This window comes from Macaca fascicularis, chromosome 10 (genome assembly GCF_037993035.2).
Source record: "Macaca fascicularis isolate 582-1 chromosome 10, T2T-MFA8v1.1".
Taxonomy (NCBI): domain Eukaryota; kingdom Metazoa; phylum Chordata; class Mammalia; order Primates; family Cercopithecidae; genus Macaca; species Macaca fascicularis.
The window spans coordinates 31,258,448-31,277,655 of NC_088384.1; the positions used below are offsets into that span (position 1 = coordinate 31,258,448).

The 19,208-nt window shown below is 44.7% G+C and overlaps 1 protein-coding gene across 1 annotated transcript in view; it reads left to right on the forward strand.

The window, feature by feature from the left end:
* Positions 1–395: 395 nt before the first annotated feature.
* Positions 396–19,208, forward strand: part of MAPK1 (mitogen-activated protein kinase 1) — a 109,771-nt gene continuing 90,958 nt past the window's right edge. The window contains exon 1 of the mRNA XM_005567863.5: positions 396–722. Coding sequence (XP_005567920.1) covers positions 604–722 — 119 coding nt within the window. The 5' untranslated portion in view covers positions 396–603. The remainder of the gene's footprint in view (positions 723–19,208) is intronic.

Here is a 19,208-nt window from a genome sequence, read left to right on the forward strand (position 1 = left end):
GGCCTGAGCTGTGGCGCGGCCGGGCTATGGCGCGTCGTCGGGCCTCAAGCACAGCCCCTTGTCCCTCGCTGGCTCTGTTCGGTACTTCCTCGGGTGCTCGCCCGGGCCCCTGCCATCTCTCACTTCAGCCCCGTGGGTTCTGCCCCACGTCTGTCTCCCTGGGTGTCTGAAGAGACAAGTCCCGCGCCGACGCCCCCGCGAACGCACGTGACCGCGCCCGGTGGTGCCCCCTTAGTCAACGCCGCGCAGTGCCCCTCCCGGAGCCCGCCGCTTCCGCTGGGCCGCGCGGCCCCGCCCCCAGCCGCTAGGAACCAATCCGCATGCACGCTGCTTGGCCCCGCCCGGGCACCCTTCTCGGCGCGCGCCCCTCCCTGCGCCCGCCCGCCGGCCCGCCCGTCAGTCTGGCAGGCAGGCAGGCAGTCGGTCCGAGTTGTCGTGGGCTCTTCAGGTCTGCCACACGGCGTCTTCTTTCCTCCTCCCGGTCAGCGGCGGCGGCTGCACCGGCGGCGGCACAGTCCCTTCAGGAGGGGCGATAGAAGCTGAGCGGCGGCCGCCGAGCGTCGAGCTCAGCGCGGCGGAGGCGGCGGCGGCCCGGCAGCCAACATGGCGGCGGCGGCGGCGGCGGGCGCGGGCCCGGAGATGGTCCGCGGGCAGGTGTTCGACGTGGGACCGCGCTACACCAACCTCTCGTACATCGGCGAGGGTGCCTACGGCATGGTGTGGTGAGTGTCCGCGCCCGGCCACGCCCGGCCCCCCCGCCGCCCGGGGCCGCAGCGGACGCAGCCTCGGCCTCGCCGGCGCCTCGGCCTCGGGCGCCGCGGCGACCTCGAACCCGGACTTCACTGCGGTCCGCGCGCCAGGGCTCGGGCGGGGCCCTGGGCCGGTTGAGGTTTAGGTGGTGTTGCTCTCGCGCTTCCCGGGCCGGCGGTCGCTCGGGAAGGGGCGCAGCGTGGGGGGCGGGGGGCGGAGGCCGGGACTAGTGGACCCTCGGCCCCGGGCGCAGCGCCGCCTTTAAAGTCTGGACCCTCGGGAAGGCAACGGAAGCGCCTCCACCCCCCAATTTGCTAGTATCATGGCCTTCTTTTGGACTTTCGATTGTAAAACCGGGAATTCCATCAGATGCTTGTCGGTGTTGGCGGCGGTGGCTGCTGAGGTCCTGAAAGCGGTTCGCCTCCGTGTGTGTGCAGAACACCGAAATAATTTTTCTCTCCTCGCCTCTGTTTGCAGCCAACGGCTTTCATTAACTGTCCTCAGCGGTGCTAATGGTGGTCTCCGCGCAGGCTTTCTAAAATGGATTACTGACACCAGTGTTGGTGGAGTATTTCCGTCTTGAAGTTTGTACTTTCAAGTGGATTTTAATATCGTACTGCTAGCGTTTCAGGAAGGATAAACCAACATTACTCTCTTCATTTATTAAAGATCCATTTAGAGTTGGGCCTAATTTGACTTTTTTTTAGCCCCCAAGTGAGCTCTTTTACCAGCATAAATGCTCCCAGATGTTTTAGCCCAATTGCTATGGACTCCTGTTAATGATTTAGTGGTCATTATGTATGCAGCCTTAATGGAGTTATTGCAGAATCACGTGTAGACTCCCTCATCTTGATTCAGGTCCCTTAGAAAAGTGAAATGATAGTGACGGTTTTTCTTTCTCTCTTTTTTTTGAGACGGGGTCTCGCTCTGTTGCCCAGGCTGAAGTGCAGTGGCGCGATCTCTGTTCACTTCAACCTCCGCCTCCTAGGTTCAAGCGATTCTCTTGCCTCAGCCTCCCTAGTAGCTGAGACTGCAGGCGCGCGCCACCACGCCCGGCTAATTTTTGTATTTTTTAGTAGAGACAGGGTGTCACCATGTTGACCCGGATGGTCTCGATCTATTGATCTAGTGATCCGCCCGTCTCGGCCTCCCAAAGTGCTGGGATTACAGGCGTGAGCCACCGCGCCCCGCTGACGGTATTGTTTTTATTAAAGCAAACTAGCGGTAGCATTTTGTGCTGGTGAGGACTTGTGGAAATAGATTTCCTTAAATCTGAATCTTGTGAATGTGTCTTTTGTGTTGACTGAAGGAAGTAAACTAATAATTTATTGAGCACTTCGTGGCAGGTACTGTGCTACATATATTATTTCATTTTATTTGAACAGCCACATTGAGGGAGGAAAAGATGGTGTTATTCCTTTTTTCAGGTGAGAAAGTGTTTCGAGGTGAAGCCAATTCCTGAGGTCATAGAACTAGAGTTATTAAGATTGTAGACTGAGATTCTACTAGACACACTGCAGCTCTTTTCAGCTGTCTTTAGGAAAACACTCTGCGTTCCTTAGTGTAATTAATACTTGCAGAATTTTCTGTATCTTACTGTTACAAAGTAAATACAAGTCTGTTTCAGAAATGTATTCAAATTTCAATCATCATAATTTTAGAAATGCCATAGAAGGCATGTTTTACCAAGTATGGTAGCTAGACAGAAAGATTAGTTAAAATTCTTTTAAAAGAGACTTTAATTGAATCTTTAATGTTTTCACTTTCTTTAGGAGCAAAATGCTGAATACAACTGTGAAAATTAATATGAACTTACAGGCTTAGGAGCCAAGAGAGAATTTAAATTAGGTCGAGCCTAAAAGAAGTAAGGCCCTGAAAAGTAATGAAGAGAAAGTATTGCCAGTAGCATTATTTCTCCACCATACATCTCATTGCTGTTGCACTCACTGGGAAGCGTGCCAGTGAACATGTCTCATTATGAGAGGCTCAGAATTTCCCATCACATCCTTTGGCCCTTTTAACAAGATTAGCTTATCTAAAATGTGGACTGAAAAAAGTCTTTTACGTTTAGGACATGTCAATTGAAAAGATACCCCCATCTGATAAGATTTCTCCTGTCTGATAAGGTTTTTATTAGTCTGAAGTTATTTAGATGTGGGAACCACTTCTGTCACTGCTGTAGGCTTATTTGACCATCTGACTCTCCATTTGAAATGCTAAGTCCTCTTTTTGTGATTTTCTTTTCCTAAGTGAAATACAAATATAATTGGAATTTGAATCCTAGATCCAGATTATAGCCTTTTATCAGGTTGATGACATACCCTGCTGTTAACCTTCTCCATTGCACGTTATTAGCATTTAATAAATGTTGGCTAGCAGTGCTGGGTTTATGGAGGGCTTGTTGAAATATTCACTAATATTTGAATAGTGATCTTTTAAAAAATGTTTCCAGAAGGGTTTATGGATTTTTAGCCATTTTTTAGGTTTATCCCCCTCCATTTCCTTATCAATTCATTAGGAATTGTGACTATTTTGTTTAGAGCCCTTTCCTAATCATTATGTAGAGGATGTAAAGATGAAGAGTGGGGTTTGAGTTGGGCCTTTAAGAGTGGGTGTGATTTTGATGTGCAGATAATAGGAGCAAGTGACAGCTTGAGCTGTGGAATCTAATCCTGGAAATGTACTTAGGTGGCAAACTGTAGAGGACTCCAAAGGCAAAAGTAAGTTTTACTGTATATTTGTTCAGTGGAGGAAGCATCTTTTTATTTATTTATTTAATTTTTTTTTTTTTTTTTTTTTTTGAGATGGAGCCTTGCCCTGTCGCCCAGGCTGGGGTGCAGTGGCATGATCTCGGCTCTCTGTAACGTCTGCCTCCTAGGTTCAAGCGATTCTCCTGCTTCAGCCTCCTGAGTAGCTGGAACTACAGGCGCGTGCCACCACGCTCAGCTAATTTTTTTGTATTTTTGTAGATACAGGGTTTTGCCATGTTGGCCAAGATAGTCTTGAACTCCTGACCTCAAGTGATTCCCCCTGACCTCAGCCTCCCAGAGTGCTGTGATTATAGGCGTGAGCCACCGCGCCCGGCCTTGTTTTGAAAGAGGCAGTCATACATGGTCAATTTTGAAATTTTTTGGGAAGACGAATCAACACTAGTGGGAATGAAGGAAGAAGAACTGGAGTGGGGAAATAAATTAGGAAAGCGTAACCACCTAGAGGTGCAGTAATAAAGTGGCAGCGAAAGGTGGCAGGTGGAGGTGAAGAGCTTTGTATTGACAGAAATAGTAACAGGGACCCTTGTGGGAAGAGTGGTAGAAAGAGTTTTTAATCATGGCAAGTATGGGTGGAATCAAACGATGATGAGACCTTAAAGGGTAAGAGACCAAGAGAGGTGGGATTTGGATTGGAGGAATTTCTGAGATAGAGCAAGGCTTGCGGGTTGATTGGCTCTGGGCGGTTGTTCATTCTGAGGCTTCTGGGTTGGGAGCCTGGGAGATGGTGGTGCCATTATCCAAGTAAAGGAATACTGTTAGGCAGAGTAGATTTGTCAGGGAGAAATAGTTCTGGTTTGAACGTGTTAAGTTTGTAATGCCTGTAGGCCATTCAGGCTATATCCAGAAGCCATCTTAAAATTTGTAAGAGGGGAGCAGGAACTGAAGATGAAAATTTGTGTAAATAGTAGTTAAAATCTTAAGTAGATGAGCACAGATTTTGTTGTTGTTGTTGTTGTTGTTGAGACGGAGTCTCGCTCTGTCTCCCAGGCTGGAGTGCAGTGGCGCGATCTCGGCTCACTGCAGGCTCCGCCTCCCGGGTTCACGCCATTCTCCTGCCTCAGCCTCCCAAGTAGCTGGGACTACAGGCGCCTGCCACCACGCCCAGCTAATTTTTTGCATTTTTAGTAGAGACGGGGTTTGACCGTGTTAGCCAGGATGGTCTCAATCTCCTGACCTCCTGATCCGCCCGTCTCGGCCTCCCAAAGTGCTGGGATTACAGGCGTGAGCCACCGCGCCCGGCAAGCACAGATTCTTATTTGGGTCATTGGTTAGGTGAGATTGCAATGATGTTTTCTATATTTATCTTTTTGGTAAAAAATACATAGCATTTGATAGATTTTTTCAAAAGAGTCCATTATCCCAGAAACATTACGAACCACTGAAGTAGAACAGAAGGACCAACCAGGTAACTCTGGCAAGGGAAGAGGAAGCTGATGACTGGTCAGATGTATAAGAGAACAGTGTAGACAGGGAGGAAGGAGAGGAGAGATTGAAACACTCTTAGTATGCTTGGTCATCTTAGACTAATATAGCAAGTGTCTATTTTGGATAAATTGAGTTTGAAATACTGTTTCTGAATGCGACAAGAGAGCTCATGGGGTCATCTCCATAGAGATGTTAATTGAAGCATTGAGAGTAGATAAAACATCTGAGAACTAAGCCAAAGGAGTGCCTGCCTTTACTGTGTCAATAAAGGGCAAGTTATGGAAGAGGACAGAGGAAATGTGGCCAGAGAGACCAAAGAACTGGGAGTGCACATTATGAAAGTAGCCAAGGGAGATGGTACTCATTAAGGGATTGGTATTGAATACTATAGAAGGGAAACAATGCAGCTGACAAGTCATATTTGTTGACTTTCAGCCCTTTTTTTTTTTTTTTTTTTGAGACAGAGTCTTGTTCTGAGTCTTGTTCTTGTTCAGAGTCTCCCAGACTGGAATGCAGTGGCATAATCTTGGCTCACTGCAACCTCTGCGTCCTGGATTCAAGTGATTCTCTTGCCTCAGCCTCCCAAGTAGCTGGGATTACAGTTGTGTGCCACCACACCCGGCTAATTTATGTGTTTTTAGTAGAGACGGGGTATCGCCATGTTGGCCAGGCTGGTCTCAAACTCCTGACCTCAGGTATCACCCTGCCTCAGCCTCCCAAAGTGCTGGGATTACAGTGTGAGCCACTGTGCCTGGCCTCTTTTTCTTTTTTTTAAAGCGATGATGTTCAACTTGGGAAAGCTGAATGAATAAAAGAAAAAAAGAGGGGATCGTTTCAACTAAAATTTCACTGTGATCACATTCCTGATGGCAGAATTTCTTGTCTTGTTAAGGTTATTGTGATTATAGCAGACTAGTAGAACTACCACTTATTCAGCACTCTGTTTTGTATTTTACATACATTAATGCTAAGTCATATAACCATGCAGCAAAAGTGGTAACTTATGTTTGTTTTTTACCCCACAAGTGAAGAAACTTGAGGCACACAGAGGTTAGTTAACTTGCCCAGTGACACACAGCTAGGAAGTGATAGACCAACCCCAGTTTGTCTGGTTCCTAAGTTATGCTCCACCAAAGATGAGAGTTGAGAAAATAGATTATTTCAGTAACAAGAAGTATCTGTTGTCTACTTTTGCTTGTATCACTTTTTAGCGTTTAAAACCTTTCAGGGCGGGCGCGGTGGCTCAAGCCTGTAATCCCAGCACTTTGGGAGGCCGAGACCATCCTGGCTAACATGGTGAAACCCCGTCTCTACTAAAAAGTACAAAAAACTAGCCGGGTGAGGTGGCGGGCGCCTGTAGTCCCAGCTACTCGGGAGGCTGAGGCAGGAGAATGGCGTAAACCCGGGAGGCAGAGCTTGCAGTGAGCTGAGATCTGGCCACTGCACTTCAGCCGGGGCCACAGAGCGAGACTCTGTCTCAAAAAAAAAAATAAATAAAAAATAAATAAAACATTTCATGCAGAGTTATTTACTCAGAAAATGTTTATTGAACTCTTCATCCAAATAATGGGATGGAATTAGGGAATAATACAGAAAAGATACCAGTGCTGTCCAGGAGTTTGTGAAGTGCTGAGAGAAAAAGAAGAGCAGAGTGACTTGGGGCTGTCTTTCTATGGCTTCCCAGACTTCTGACCTAAGTGTTGATGTGTGAGTAGGAGTTTGCCTTGAGAAGTGCATTCTAGGCAAAGCGAAGTGTGCATGTAAAGAGCATGAACACAGTGCATCAGGTCAGGAAAGCCACAAATTTCTTGGGATGGCTGGAGTCTAGGGTGCCTTAGTAAGAAGGTGGGAGTTAACACAGCTGAGGGTAGGCAAGGCCAAATCCTGAAGGGCATTATTTGCTAAGGACTTTGGACTTGATCTTGTAGGTGACAGAGTCATTAAAGGATGTCCCTCTTTCTGCCAGTTCCACCCCCACTGTTTTTTTTTGTTTGTTTGTTTTTTGTTTTTTTTTTTGAGATGGAGTCTCGCTCTGTCGCCCAGGCTGGAGTACAGTGGCCGGATCTCAGCTCACTGCAAGCTCCGCCTCCCGGGTTCACGCCATTCTCCTGCCTCAGCCTCCCGAGTAGCTGGGACTACAGGCGCCCGCCACCTCGCCCGGCTAGTTTTTTGTATTTTTTTAGTAGAGATGGGGTTTCACGGTGTTAGCCAGGATGGTCTCGATCTCCTGACCTCGTGATCCGCCCGTCTCGGCCTCCCAAAGTGCTGGGATTACAGGCTTGAGCCACCGCGCCCGGCTCCACCCCCACTTTGTCTCTTATGCTTTCTGCCCATTGTTCCTACTTTTTTTTTTTTTTTTTTTTTTTTGAGATGGAGTTTTGCTTGGAGGCTCACTGCATCCTCGCCTCCTGGGTTCAAGCAATTCAGCCTCTCAGCCTCCTGAGTAGCTGGGATTACAGGCATGTGCTACCACGCCTGACTAATTTTTGTATTTTTAGTAGAGAGAGGATTTCCCCATGTCAGCCAGGCTGGTCTCAAACCTCTGACCTCAGGTGATCCACCCGCCTCAGCCTCCCAAAGTACTGGGATTACAGGCGTGAGCCATCGCACCTGGCTGCATTGTGCCTACTTTATCTTGTGGTATTCAGTGGGGGTGATTTTACCTCCCTGCTACAGAGGCATTTGGAAATGTATTGGTGGGGGGGCTTTTTGTTGTGTTGTCACATTGATTAGGGGGTGTTATTGGCCTTCAGTAGGCATGTCAGGGGCAGACATGCTAAATGATCTGGATTGCATGGTACACTCCCTCCACTGGAGAATCATCCTGCCAAGATGCCCATACTACATCACCCCGGCCCGCCCCAAGAAACATCAGGCCCTATTTAAGTCCTGCTTTTCTCTAAAGCTCGTCTCTGTGAACTTTGCCTTGTTGCTTCTTGTTAATGCACTCTCTTCATGGATCTCTGCTGGGTGTTTGTACCAGCTGTTTGAAAGGCAGGAACAGCAATAACATGCCTATAAAAGCTCTAGACCTGGAGACAGAGATCTTGATTGAGATTCTTAGTTTTGCTTGCTCATTGTTTACTTGCCATTTAATCAAGAAGTCTCTTGTACACTTTTGGAGCTCAGAGATGCAAAGAGAGCAGCTTACGTAAGTGACAGAAGAATCTAGTGTTTCTGAGCAGAGTTTAGAGTAAAAGGATAACTCAAAACAAAATTGATTTTTATATTAATAGTATCCTTAATGATGTATTCCTGGTAGTTAGCTATAACCATTACACCATTCCCATAATCTGATGTGTATAAATTCAAGTTGACTTTTCCCAAAAGCTATATGTAATTTATTCCTCACCTTGCTCACAATTTAAATACCTATTGATTGAAAAACACCTGATTCCCCAACAAACATCCAGAGCTCCTTGCCTCCAGCCTACTCCACCCACCCTCTTGCCTAATCCTGAGATGCTTTTTGCTCCCCTTTAACTTTGGTTTTTTTCTTTCACTTCTTGAGGCTCCCACACTGAGCTCATCCAGTAGCTGCACTGCCTCTGCTCCCTCTAGGAAAGGCCACCCACCTGAGCTTTGAAATGGCCCACACCATACCAGAAGGAGGAAGGGAGATTCCAGGAGGATTCAGACCCTACCCAGGCTTTCTGGAAACTGAGCAGAACCACAGGCGGAGAAAGCTATAGGCAGCTGAACAAAATTTATGTGTTTCTGTTTCCCCAGCTATAAAATGAAAGGATTGGGCTCTGTCTGTGGTTTTCAAACATTCTCCTCTTTTAGGGGCTTCAGGCCTCACCCCAAGTAGGGAAACTTCACATACAGCATCCTCTCCCCTAATCCCTGTTTTTTCCATTCTTTGCTCTTCTTTTATCTACCTCCTTCCCCTCCCCTTTCCCTTCTTTCTTCCTCTGTCCTTAGTTTTTTTTCTTTTTCTTAATTTCCTTTTAGTCATTATCATTTTCCTTTTTTTTTTTTGAGACATAGACTCGCTCTGTCACCCAGGCTGGGGTGCAGTGGCGCGATCTCAGCTCACTGCAACCTCTGCCTCCCGGGTTCAAGTGATTTCTCCTGCCTCAGCCTCCTGAGTAGCTGAGACAACAGGCGCGTGCCACCACGTTGGGCTAATTTTTTTGTATTTTTAGTAGAGAAGGGGTTTCACAATGTTAGCCAGGATGGTCTCAATCTCTTGACCTCGTGATCTGCCTGCCTTGGCCTCCCAGAGTGCTGGGATTACAGGCATGAGCCACTGTGCCTGGCAGTCATTATCATTTTCAATTCACATAGGTAGTAACTATTAGGGTTAGCAGGGTTAGATTCCATTTGGAAAAAGGATTTGATTGCTTTAAAAATGATGTTGGGCAACCCACAGGATAGATGCTCTCCAAGGTCCCTCCCAGATTCTCAGACTCAAGGCAGGCCCTGGGGTTTGAACCTATGGCCAGTAGGAGCTGGATAGCAGGTGTCTGCATGGTATATGCCATGACCAACTGACTAATGTTAGTTGCAAGCCTGCCTTGCTGGTTTCAGCTTCATTCTCATTCTTGTCTTTTTTCTTTTCTTGTTTTTTTGAGACAGTCTCACTCTGTTGCCCAGGCTGGAGTGCAGTGGTGCAGTCTTGGCTCACTGCAACCTCTGCCCCCAGGTTGAAGCAGTTCTCCTGCCTCAGCCTCTTGAGTAGCTGGGATTACAGGCACCTGCCACTGTGCCCAGCTAATTTTTTTTTTTTTTTTTTTTTTTGTAGTTTTTAGTAGAGATGGGCTTTCACCATGTTGCCCAGGCTGGTCTTGAACTTCTGACCTCGTGATCCACTCGCCTCGGCCTCCCAAAGGGCACCTGACCATCATCCTTGTCTTTGAGGTATTATATTTTTCACTTTACACATAAGGAAACTAGGTCTCAGGTAACTCGTTCTGGGTTCACAGCCAGTAGGTATATTGCAGAACTGAGATCTAAATTGAGAATTATGTAGACCCCAAATACTGTAACCTTTTTTCCTTTTAACTACTATAGGTTTTCTCTGTTACACCGAGTTACCTAGAAACATACTTCCTACAGCCTGGGTTTCTGAATGGATTAGCCCTAAAGTATAAAATGATTATGTCATTGCAGACAGACCTGAAGAAGAGGCTAGAAAGGATTAGAGTTAAAGTAACTTTGTTTTTTGTTTTTGTTTTTTCTTTATCTCCAAAGGCTCTGTCATCTAGCAACTTAGTTTTTATCAGGAAGTAGTGTTGATTTCTTCCCATTCCTTCTAGTTACCTCTACCAGTTTCTTGATTTTCATTCATTTAATATTATTAAACATGTACCTGATTATGTGCTAGGCAGTAGAAACAAAGTAGTGAACAAAAGTTGTTCTTACACTTTGGTGTTTACAGTCCACCAGGGCAGTAATAACATTTACTGAGTGTGATGAGGTGTGGAGTGCCACTGGATAATATAAAAGGTGAAGCTAAGATATGGTGAGTAGTCAGGAAGGGTTTCCTGGAGGAAGTGGTGTTTAAGCTGGGACCTGAAGGAAGACTTAGAGCTAGCTAGGTAAAAGGTAGGGTAGAGTGCTGGAGTGCTTTAGACACTACCTTGTAGGGACTGCATTATAAAAAATGAAAAGTTTATGATTAAGATCTGGGGGCCTTTGTCATGTTACTGCAAGGATAGAAAGTGCAGTTAAAGCTTCAGGTATAGTTGGAACGAGGAACTGGAAAATAGACCAACGGAGCTACCTCCCTCCCTCTTTACTGTTACAAAATCTTCTTGCACCCTACGTCTCTGAACAGCTGGGTTTTTTCCCCCTCTTTTCTCTTTTGTCACTTCCCCATGCACTAAGCAGAGGAGAGCTGACCCTAGCTCCCTGAAGGTGTGTGTCTTCAGGTTTTTTAATGACCAGAGGCTGAGAACACTCTGAATCCAATTCCAAGTGGAACAAAATCTGTAAAAACACTGTTAGGGAGATCATTCTGCACAGAAGAGTTAACTCCACCTGGCCTTTCCAGCCTGGGAGAGTGTCTGCCTCTGGTCTAGTCAGCTGAGGCCCAAGGTGCGGTCATTTATTAAATAAAGCTGCATATCTCGGAAGGTCTGAAGGGCAAGGTGGGAGTTGTCAAAAGGGGTCTCTCATTGATTTCTGACTTGTTAGGTTAAAGTTCTTGGTGCTGTTTTCCCTGCCATTCTCCAGGGAGTGTGTATCACTCTCCAGTTTTTACAGATGAGGAAAATGAAACAAAAGTTGGGTAACTTGCCAGTCACAAGTAAGGGGTCAAAGGATTGTCACGAGGATTAAATAAAACAGTATAGTTGAAGTGCTGAGCACTTGGTACCTAGTTAATTCTCTGTTACTCCTTTGAAGTAAACAGGGTTGGCAAGATGAGAATCCCCTTTTGCCTCAGTCTCTATGTAAAGCAGAATGTGCAGAAGTACAAATATTTGGCTTGGTGGTCAGATGACTTTACAATGGTATGGAATTGATACACATTCAGTAGACACCTTACTTCCGAGTACCCATGCAACTGTTCTGTTTTTCATTTTCAGTGTAGTATTTTATACATCATATGAGTTATTCTACACTTTTATTATAAAATGGACTTTGTGTTAGATGATTTTGCCCACCTGTAGGCTAGTGTAAGTGTTCTGAACATGTTTAAGGTAGGCTAAGCTAAGCTGTGATATTTGGTAGGTTAGGTGTATTAAATGCATTTTCAGCTAAGCTGGGCGCAGGACTCATGCCCAGGACTTTGGGAGGCCGAGGCGTGAGGATTCCTTGAGCTTAGGAGTTTGAGACCAATCCAGGCAACCCAGTGAGGCCTCGTCTGTACTAAAGGTGCTAAAAATTAAAAATAAAAAAAGCCAGGTGTGGTGGTACATGCCTATAGTCCCAGCTACTTGGGAGCCTGAGGCTGAGGATCACTTGAACCTGGGTGGTCAAGGCTACAGTGAGCCGTCCTTGTGCCACCACATTCCTGCCTGGCCACAGCAAGAAGTTTTCCAAAAAAGAAGCATTTCACCTTACGAGGTTTTCCATTTATGATGGGTTTATTGGGATGTAAGCCCATAGTAAGTCAAGGAACATCTTTATATAGTTAGAATAGGGACTGTCAAGTGTTTCATGCATAATCCAGATCTTCAGGAGACAACATCAGGGAAACCTGAGTTTAGGGATATTCTACAAAATAACTAGCCTGTAAACCTCAAAATTAAGTCAAGATCATGGAACCAAGAAAACACTGAGGAATTGTTCCACATTAAAGTAGTGTACAAAAACATGGCAACTCCATGTGGTTCATAATTCTGAGTCGGCATGATTGGCAAAACTAGAATGAGGTCTGAAGATTAGATTGTCGTCGTATATCTGTGTTAATGATTTTATTTTTATCTTCTTTTTTTTTTAACTCTTTTTTTTTTGTATTTTCTTTTTTATTTTTTTCCTTCATTTTTGTTTGTTTTTTTGTTTGTTTTTTTGTTTGTTTTTTGTTACAAACCCTTGTGTCAATGGCTGACTGCTCTGCTGGGTACAAAACCCCAACCCAGGAACAGGTTGTCTATGAATGGTTTAGCACTGGGTCCCCTGTGAATGTGCATTGTGTTACGGGCGAAAGGGTGGTCGCCTTTCTACTGCGCCAAGTTTTCCAGCATGAGGGACTTTCCATATCTGGTCCTCAGCTATGATGTGGTGGGGGACCAGCTATCTGAGGCTAACGAGGCTCCACATGTGGCTGCCCTATCATTTCGCCGGGGCAGGATTCTGACTTAGAGGCCTTTGGTCATAATCTTACAGATGAGTGTTGATTATTTCGACGGTTGCATTTTGATTTTGTGGGAGAATAGTCTTGTTTTGTTTGTAGCAAATAGTCACTAAAGTATTGGGGAATAATGAGAAAGAAATATTGACAAACTTACTCTCACATGCTTCGGAGACTAAAAGTTTGATAAGCTAGATGTAGAACTTTTCTATGGTTTGAGATATAGTTCCTTTTCTCTAAAGAGTTGTTAGTGAGTCCCTTTCAAAAAAGTACTTGAGTGAGGATGTGTTGAAATTTGTGGGAAGCTGTGAAAGGCAGCTTTTAGCCTACCGAAAGAGGACTGGCCTGGAAGGCAAGAGACCTGAGTCTTAGTCCCTGCTTCCAATGGCATGTCACATGGGCATGTGCTGGTCACTCTGCTTCTGCAGATTTTTGTTTTTCTCATCTGTGGAGTTAAGGGATTGGGATGGTTTCTAGGGTCTCTTACAGCTCTAATATTGTCGCCGCCCTCAGGAACATTACATGAAATTAGTGTGTATGCTATATATTAAGAAGATTCGTGTGTAGATTGTTTCCCAGTTACTGAGCTGTCTTTAGTGTAATTTACCTCAGAAATCTCTGGATAATCATTATTGAGATATAATGAAATAGGAAAAAACTTGAAATAGGTTAAAAACTAGTAAATTGATTTACTTCAACATTAAAAGCCCACAATTAAACCCTTGAGGAAAATGACTTTTTTTTTTTTTTTTGGTCTGCAAGTAAGGTTGGAACTTTGTAATACTGTATGCCAGTAGTCGTTTACCTCACAAATTAGATTATTCATGTATTTGACTGAAGAGAGTTTTTACCTAGTGGCTGGAATGAAGGTTAATGCTGCTATTTTGGCATTGGGAAAAAAAGGTGTAATGAAAAATGTCAAATTTGAGAGATGGAGAAATACTTAAATGGAACTGATTTAAAAGCAGTTCTGAAAAAGAAAGAACTTGGTACAGTCTTTCTATGAAAGAAAAGACTTTACTGCACAGCTGAAGAAAATAAAGCAAAAACAATACGTTGCCCCATTAATATTTGAATTCTCTGAACACAAGGCAAGCTAGCAAAGTAGAGTAGTATCTTTGCCTCACCTTGGCCACAAGAATTTGTTTTGTTAGTAACCAAGTTCAGTGTACTGCTATTTAGCTTTTTCACTACAGATGTTAAAATGTTTCTTTTTGGGGTTTGTTTGAAATTTTTTTTTCCCTTTTCAATTTAGCCATGCTGAACGTATCCTCAAATAAATTTACATTTTTCCCGTTAAATCAACTTTGTTTCTGTTCCATGGTTGAGGCGAATACTTTATAAAGAAAAAAAATCAGTGTAGACCTTTCACACGTTAATTATTACTGCAGGGCTATATAGGCATATAAAAATATTAGATGTTATGTTTTGGACTAGTGAAAAAACAGTTGGTAGTAATGCTAGATTAAGACTTGCCAGAATGTTCATCCCCTTAGTGAGCCATTCTACCTATGATAACATTTTGTAATGTTTTCAGGCGTTCTTTTGGGACAGCCCTGATCACTTATCATTCAAGGGGATGATAAAAGTGACAATCTTTAGACGTGTTGTAAATTCTTTCTCTCTTTTGTCCAAAGGGAGCTAGAAAGGAAAGACATTTGTGATTCTCTGTGCACTTGAACACAACTGCTAGAAAGAGCTATTTAATTAATGCCACCAAGGCAGTGTAAGAGTTTATAGTAACATTAAGAGTGTTTCCAGTTACCCAAGCGGGGCAAGATTCAGCATTCAAGAACTAGTAAATTTTGGCCGCACGCGGTGGCTCATGCCTGTAATCCCAGCACTTTGGGAGGCTGAGGCAGGCGGATCACCTGAGGTCAGGAGTTTGAGACCAGCCTGACCAACATGGAGAAACCCCATCTCTACTAGGCTGGTCTCGAGCTCCTGACCTCAGGTGATCCGCCCGCCACCGCGCCTGGCCGATTCTTTTTTTTTTTTTTTTGAGATGGAGTCTTGCTCTGTCACCCAGGCTGGAGTGCAGTGGCCGGATCACAGCTCACTGCAAGCTCCTCCTCTCGGGTTCACGCCATTCTCCTGCCTCAGCCTCCCGAGTAGCTGGGACTACAGGCACCCGCCACTTTGCCCGGCTAGTTTTTTGTATTTTTTAGTAGAGACGGAGTTTCACCGTGTTAGCCAGGATGGTCTCGATCTCCTGACCTCGTGATCTGCCCGTCTCGGCCTCCCAAAGTGCTGGGATTACAGGCTTGAGCCACCGCGCCCGGCCTTATCTCACTTATTTCTACATTTACTATTGTATTTTCTTACCTCTTTCAATCTTATTTTGAAATATCCATTTAAACATATGTAAGATATAAGTACTGTTTGTGACTGGGCATGGTGGCTCATGCCTGTAATCCCAGCACTTTGGAAGGCCAAGGCGGACAGATACTTGAGGTCAGGAGTTCAAGACCAGCCTGGCCAACATGGCAAAATCCTGTCTCTACTAAAAATACAGAAATTAGCTGGGCATGGTGGCGCCTGCCTGTAATCCTAGCTACTCCAGAGGCTGGGGCATGAGAATCACCTCAACCCAGGAGGCAGAGGCTGCAATGAGTTGAGATCGCGCCACTGCGCTCCAGCCTGGGCGACAGAGCAAGACTCTGTCTCAGAAAAAAAAAAGAAAAAAGTACTGTTTACAGAATAAGTTAAATATGTGTAATCACTGTTCGAATTGCAAAAGGGAATGTTGCTAGTACCTTAGAAACGCCTTCTCATATCTTCTTAAGAGTTGAGTACATTCCGGCCGGGCACAGTGGCTCACACCCGCAATCCCAGCAGTTTGGGATGCCAAGGCGGGCGGATCATGAGGTCAGGAGATTGAGACCATCCTGGTGAACACGGTGAAACCCCGTCTCTACTAAAAATACAAAAAAATTAGCTGAGCGTGGTGGCGGGCACCTGTAGTCCCAGCTTCTCGGGAGGCTGAGGCAGGAGAATGGCGTGAACTGGCAGTGGAGCTTGCAGTGAGCGGAGATCGCGCCACTGCACTCCAGCCTGGGCGACAGAGCGAGACTCCGTCTCAAAAAAAAAAAAAAAGAGTTGAGTACATTCCTTAGTTTTGTGATAATTGTTCTTTTCAGACTCTTCTCCCTTTTTATTCTTTACTTTTATTGAAGTAAAATATACATAAAGAAAAGTGGCCAGTTGTGGTGATTCATGCCTGTAATTCCAACACTTCAGGGGGCCAAGGTGAGAGGATCACTTGAGCCCAGGAGTTCAAGACCAGCCTGGGCTGATTATAGACGTGAGCAACCTTGACCTGCTAGGTATATACTTAGTAGCAGAATGACTGTGTCAGTCTGTGCATAGATTCCACTTTAGTGGATGTGCCAGTTTTCTGAAGTGGTAAGATATTTCCATTAGCAGTGTATTAGAGTTCAAACCAGTGTATATTCTCAAAAACACTTGGTATCATTTTTAGCCTCTCTAGTGGGTATGAAGTGGTATGCATTGTGGATTTTGTTTGCATTTCTCTGATATTTTAGCTCTTTTTTGGTGTTTTAACTCTTTTTTGTATGTTTATGAGGCATTTGGCTATCTCGTGAAGTATTTAAGGGTTATTTTGCAAATTTTTCTGTGGAGATTTTTGTTTCATTAAATTATAGGAGTTCTTTGTAGATTCTGACGAGTCTTTTTTAAGATTCATGTGCTGCAAGTATTTTCTCTCCATTCGAGTGTTACCTTTTCTTTTCTTTTCTTTTTTTTTTTTTTTGGAGACAATCTCAATTTGTCGCCCAGGCTGGAGTGCGGTGGCAGGATCTTGGCTCACTGTAACCTCTGCTTCCTGGGTTCAAGCAATTCTCCTGCCTCAGCCTCCCAAGTAGCTGGGATTACAGGCACGCGCCACCATGCCCAGCTAATTTTTGTATTTTTAGAGATGGGATTTCACCATGTTGGCTAGGCTGGTCTCAAACTCCTGACCTCAGGCGATCCACCCCCCACCTGGCCTCCCAAAGTAGTGGGATTATAGGCATGAACCACTGTGCCTGGCACCTTTTCATAATCTTAATGGAATCTTTGATTCTGTTTTATAAATGTCAGTTCTTTGGTGGAATTCATCATTTTGTCATCTGATTTGAGCGTATTAATTACAGCTGTTATTTTATTTTTTATTTTTGAGACAGTCTCGCTCTCTGCAGCCTCTGCCTCGCAGGTTCAAGCGATTGTCATGCCTCAGCCACCTGAGTAGCTGGGATTACAGGCAAGTGCCACTATGCCCAGCTAATTTTTGTATTTTTAATAGAGAGGAGGTTTCACCATGTTGGCCAGGCTGGTCTGGAACTCCTTACCTCAGGTGATCCACCCGCCTTGGCCTCCCAAAGTGCTGGGATTACAGATGTAAGCCACTGCGCCCGGCTGAATTACAGCTATTTTATTTTTTTTTATTTTTTTATTTTTTTTTTTTGAGACGGAGTCTCGCTCTGTCACCCAGGCTGCAGTGCAGTGGCCGGATCTCAGCTCACTGCAAGCTCCGCCTCCCGGGTTCACGCCATTCTCCTGCCTCAGCCTCCCGAGTAGCTGGGACTACAGGCGCCCGCCACCTCGCCCGGCTAGTTTTTTGTATTTTTTAGTAGAGACGGGGTTTCACCGTGTTAGCCAGGATGGTCTCGATCTCCTGACGTCGTGATCCACCCGTCTCGGCCTCCCAAAGTGCTGGGATTACAGGCTTGAGCCACCGCGCCCGGCCGAATTACAGCTATTTTAAAGACCATCTTCAGTAAGTAGTAACTGGGTCACTGTGGATATGTTTTTGTTGTCCCTTTTTTCTCGTTTCTGTTTCCTTGTATGCTTGGTAACGTTCAAGCGAATCCTGGATACTGTGTATGAAAATCGTAGATGCTGTAGGTGACATTTTTCTCCAGAGAGAGCTCGCCCTACTCACTGATAGGCAGATACAGTGGTAACAGATAACCATAATTTAGTCAGAGAATGAGCTGATTTGAGTATTGGTTGCAGTTTTTATGTGGCTTTGTCTACCTCTGATTTTTGCTCCCCTTTACTCCTAGAAGTGTAGCCGTCCATGGATTCTGAGAACCTGAGGTGTTTATGTTTACTAAGGTTCTTAAACTCCTGATTGATCTTAAGTTACTATTTTTGTCTCCTTAGCACCGTGAGACTGCAAGAAATTAGTAGCTTTTTGCTTAAAGCCTTGCCTATGGTTTTCAGGTGTGCTGAATCTGGCAGGGTCTGTCTGAACTTCTAGGTTTCTAAATTACTGGAAACAAGTCAAGAGCATTTTCTTTATATTCTTCTTAGACTTATCTTCCTGGCCAGACTTACATTCTTTTAGATTGTATTCTCTGGAACCTAGAATTTGGCAACTGACTTAACAAACTTTCTTCATGTAGTCCAGTGGTTCTCAAACATGGAGATACTATAGAAACTAGAACATAGGAAGGGAAGTTGGACAGATAACTTCTGTTTTTCCTGTATGCCCTCAGAGTCATTTGTGTCCACAAATTGCCCATTTCAGGTGATTGTGAATTTTCTCTAGTGCTATTATTCCTTTTAGATTTGGAATTTCCAAAGGTGAGAGAAAATCAGATTTCCAGGCATGAGTAGATGCCTAGAAAATCGTTTATGGGGATTAATTCACTGAATGCTTAATGGCCATCACAACATGAAGAACAGATACTATATTAATGGGGTGGGGGAATACAAGATTAGTAAGATGTGGTCCTGGTCTGTAGAGTTCTTATATCAGCTGCCCTGCATCTGATCAGCAGTGATCTCTGCAGATAAATTCTGTGTTCGTCGTATATTTGGAGCTCTAGTTGGATGCTCTTCTTCTCTGGTAGGCTTCTTGAAAGCCTGGGTTTCTCTTTCAGGCCCCCCATCATTGCTCTGGCTTCTTTGATTAGTTTCAGAAGGGCCCCAGATGCCACAATAGCCCTAAAGTCTACCAGTTCCAGATGAACATGAAATAAGGAAAAAGAAAATGGGGGTGTGTTTGGTGGAGGTGGGGGCACTCTATTTGTGTGGAAGGTGACAGACTTGCACTTTGCTTACATATACAAGAGTTAGAACTGTGGGGAAGTACTTGCAGATCAATGGAATAAAGATAGCATGTGAAAACAGAATAATTATAAAAATGTCTTTTATACAGCACTTTGTACTTTTTAAATTGCTTTCTCTGCTGTCATATCAAACCTCTTCACACTTCTGTAGGATAGATAAAGCATAATTATTTCTCTTATGCAGATGGGGAAACAGACCTAGGCAGGGGTAGTGACCCGCCCACAGTTCTAACAGCATTTGAGTGATAATTAGACCTAAAGTGGAAGAATTTTTATTTGAGAAGTTTAGCAGTGAGAGTCAAAATCATCTTAGGAGCTGTAGGTTTTTGTACCAATGGAGAGATCTCTTTTTCTGTTGGATATGATTGACAATGTTAGAAGAGATATTCACTGGAGGAAGGCCTCGGAGGAGTGAGGAACAGATCTCCTGCCTGTATTGTACCT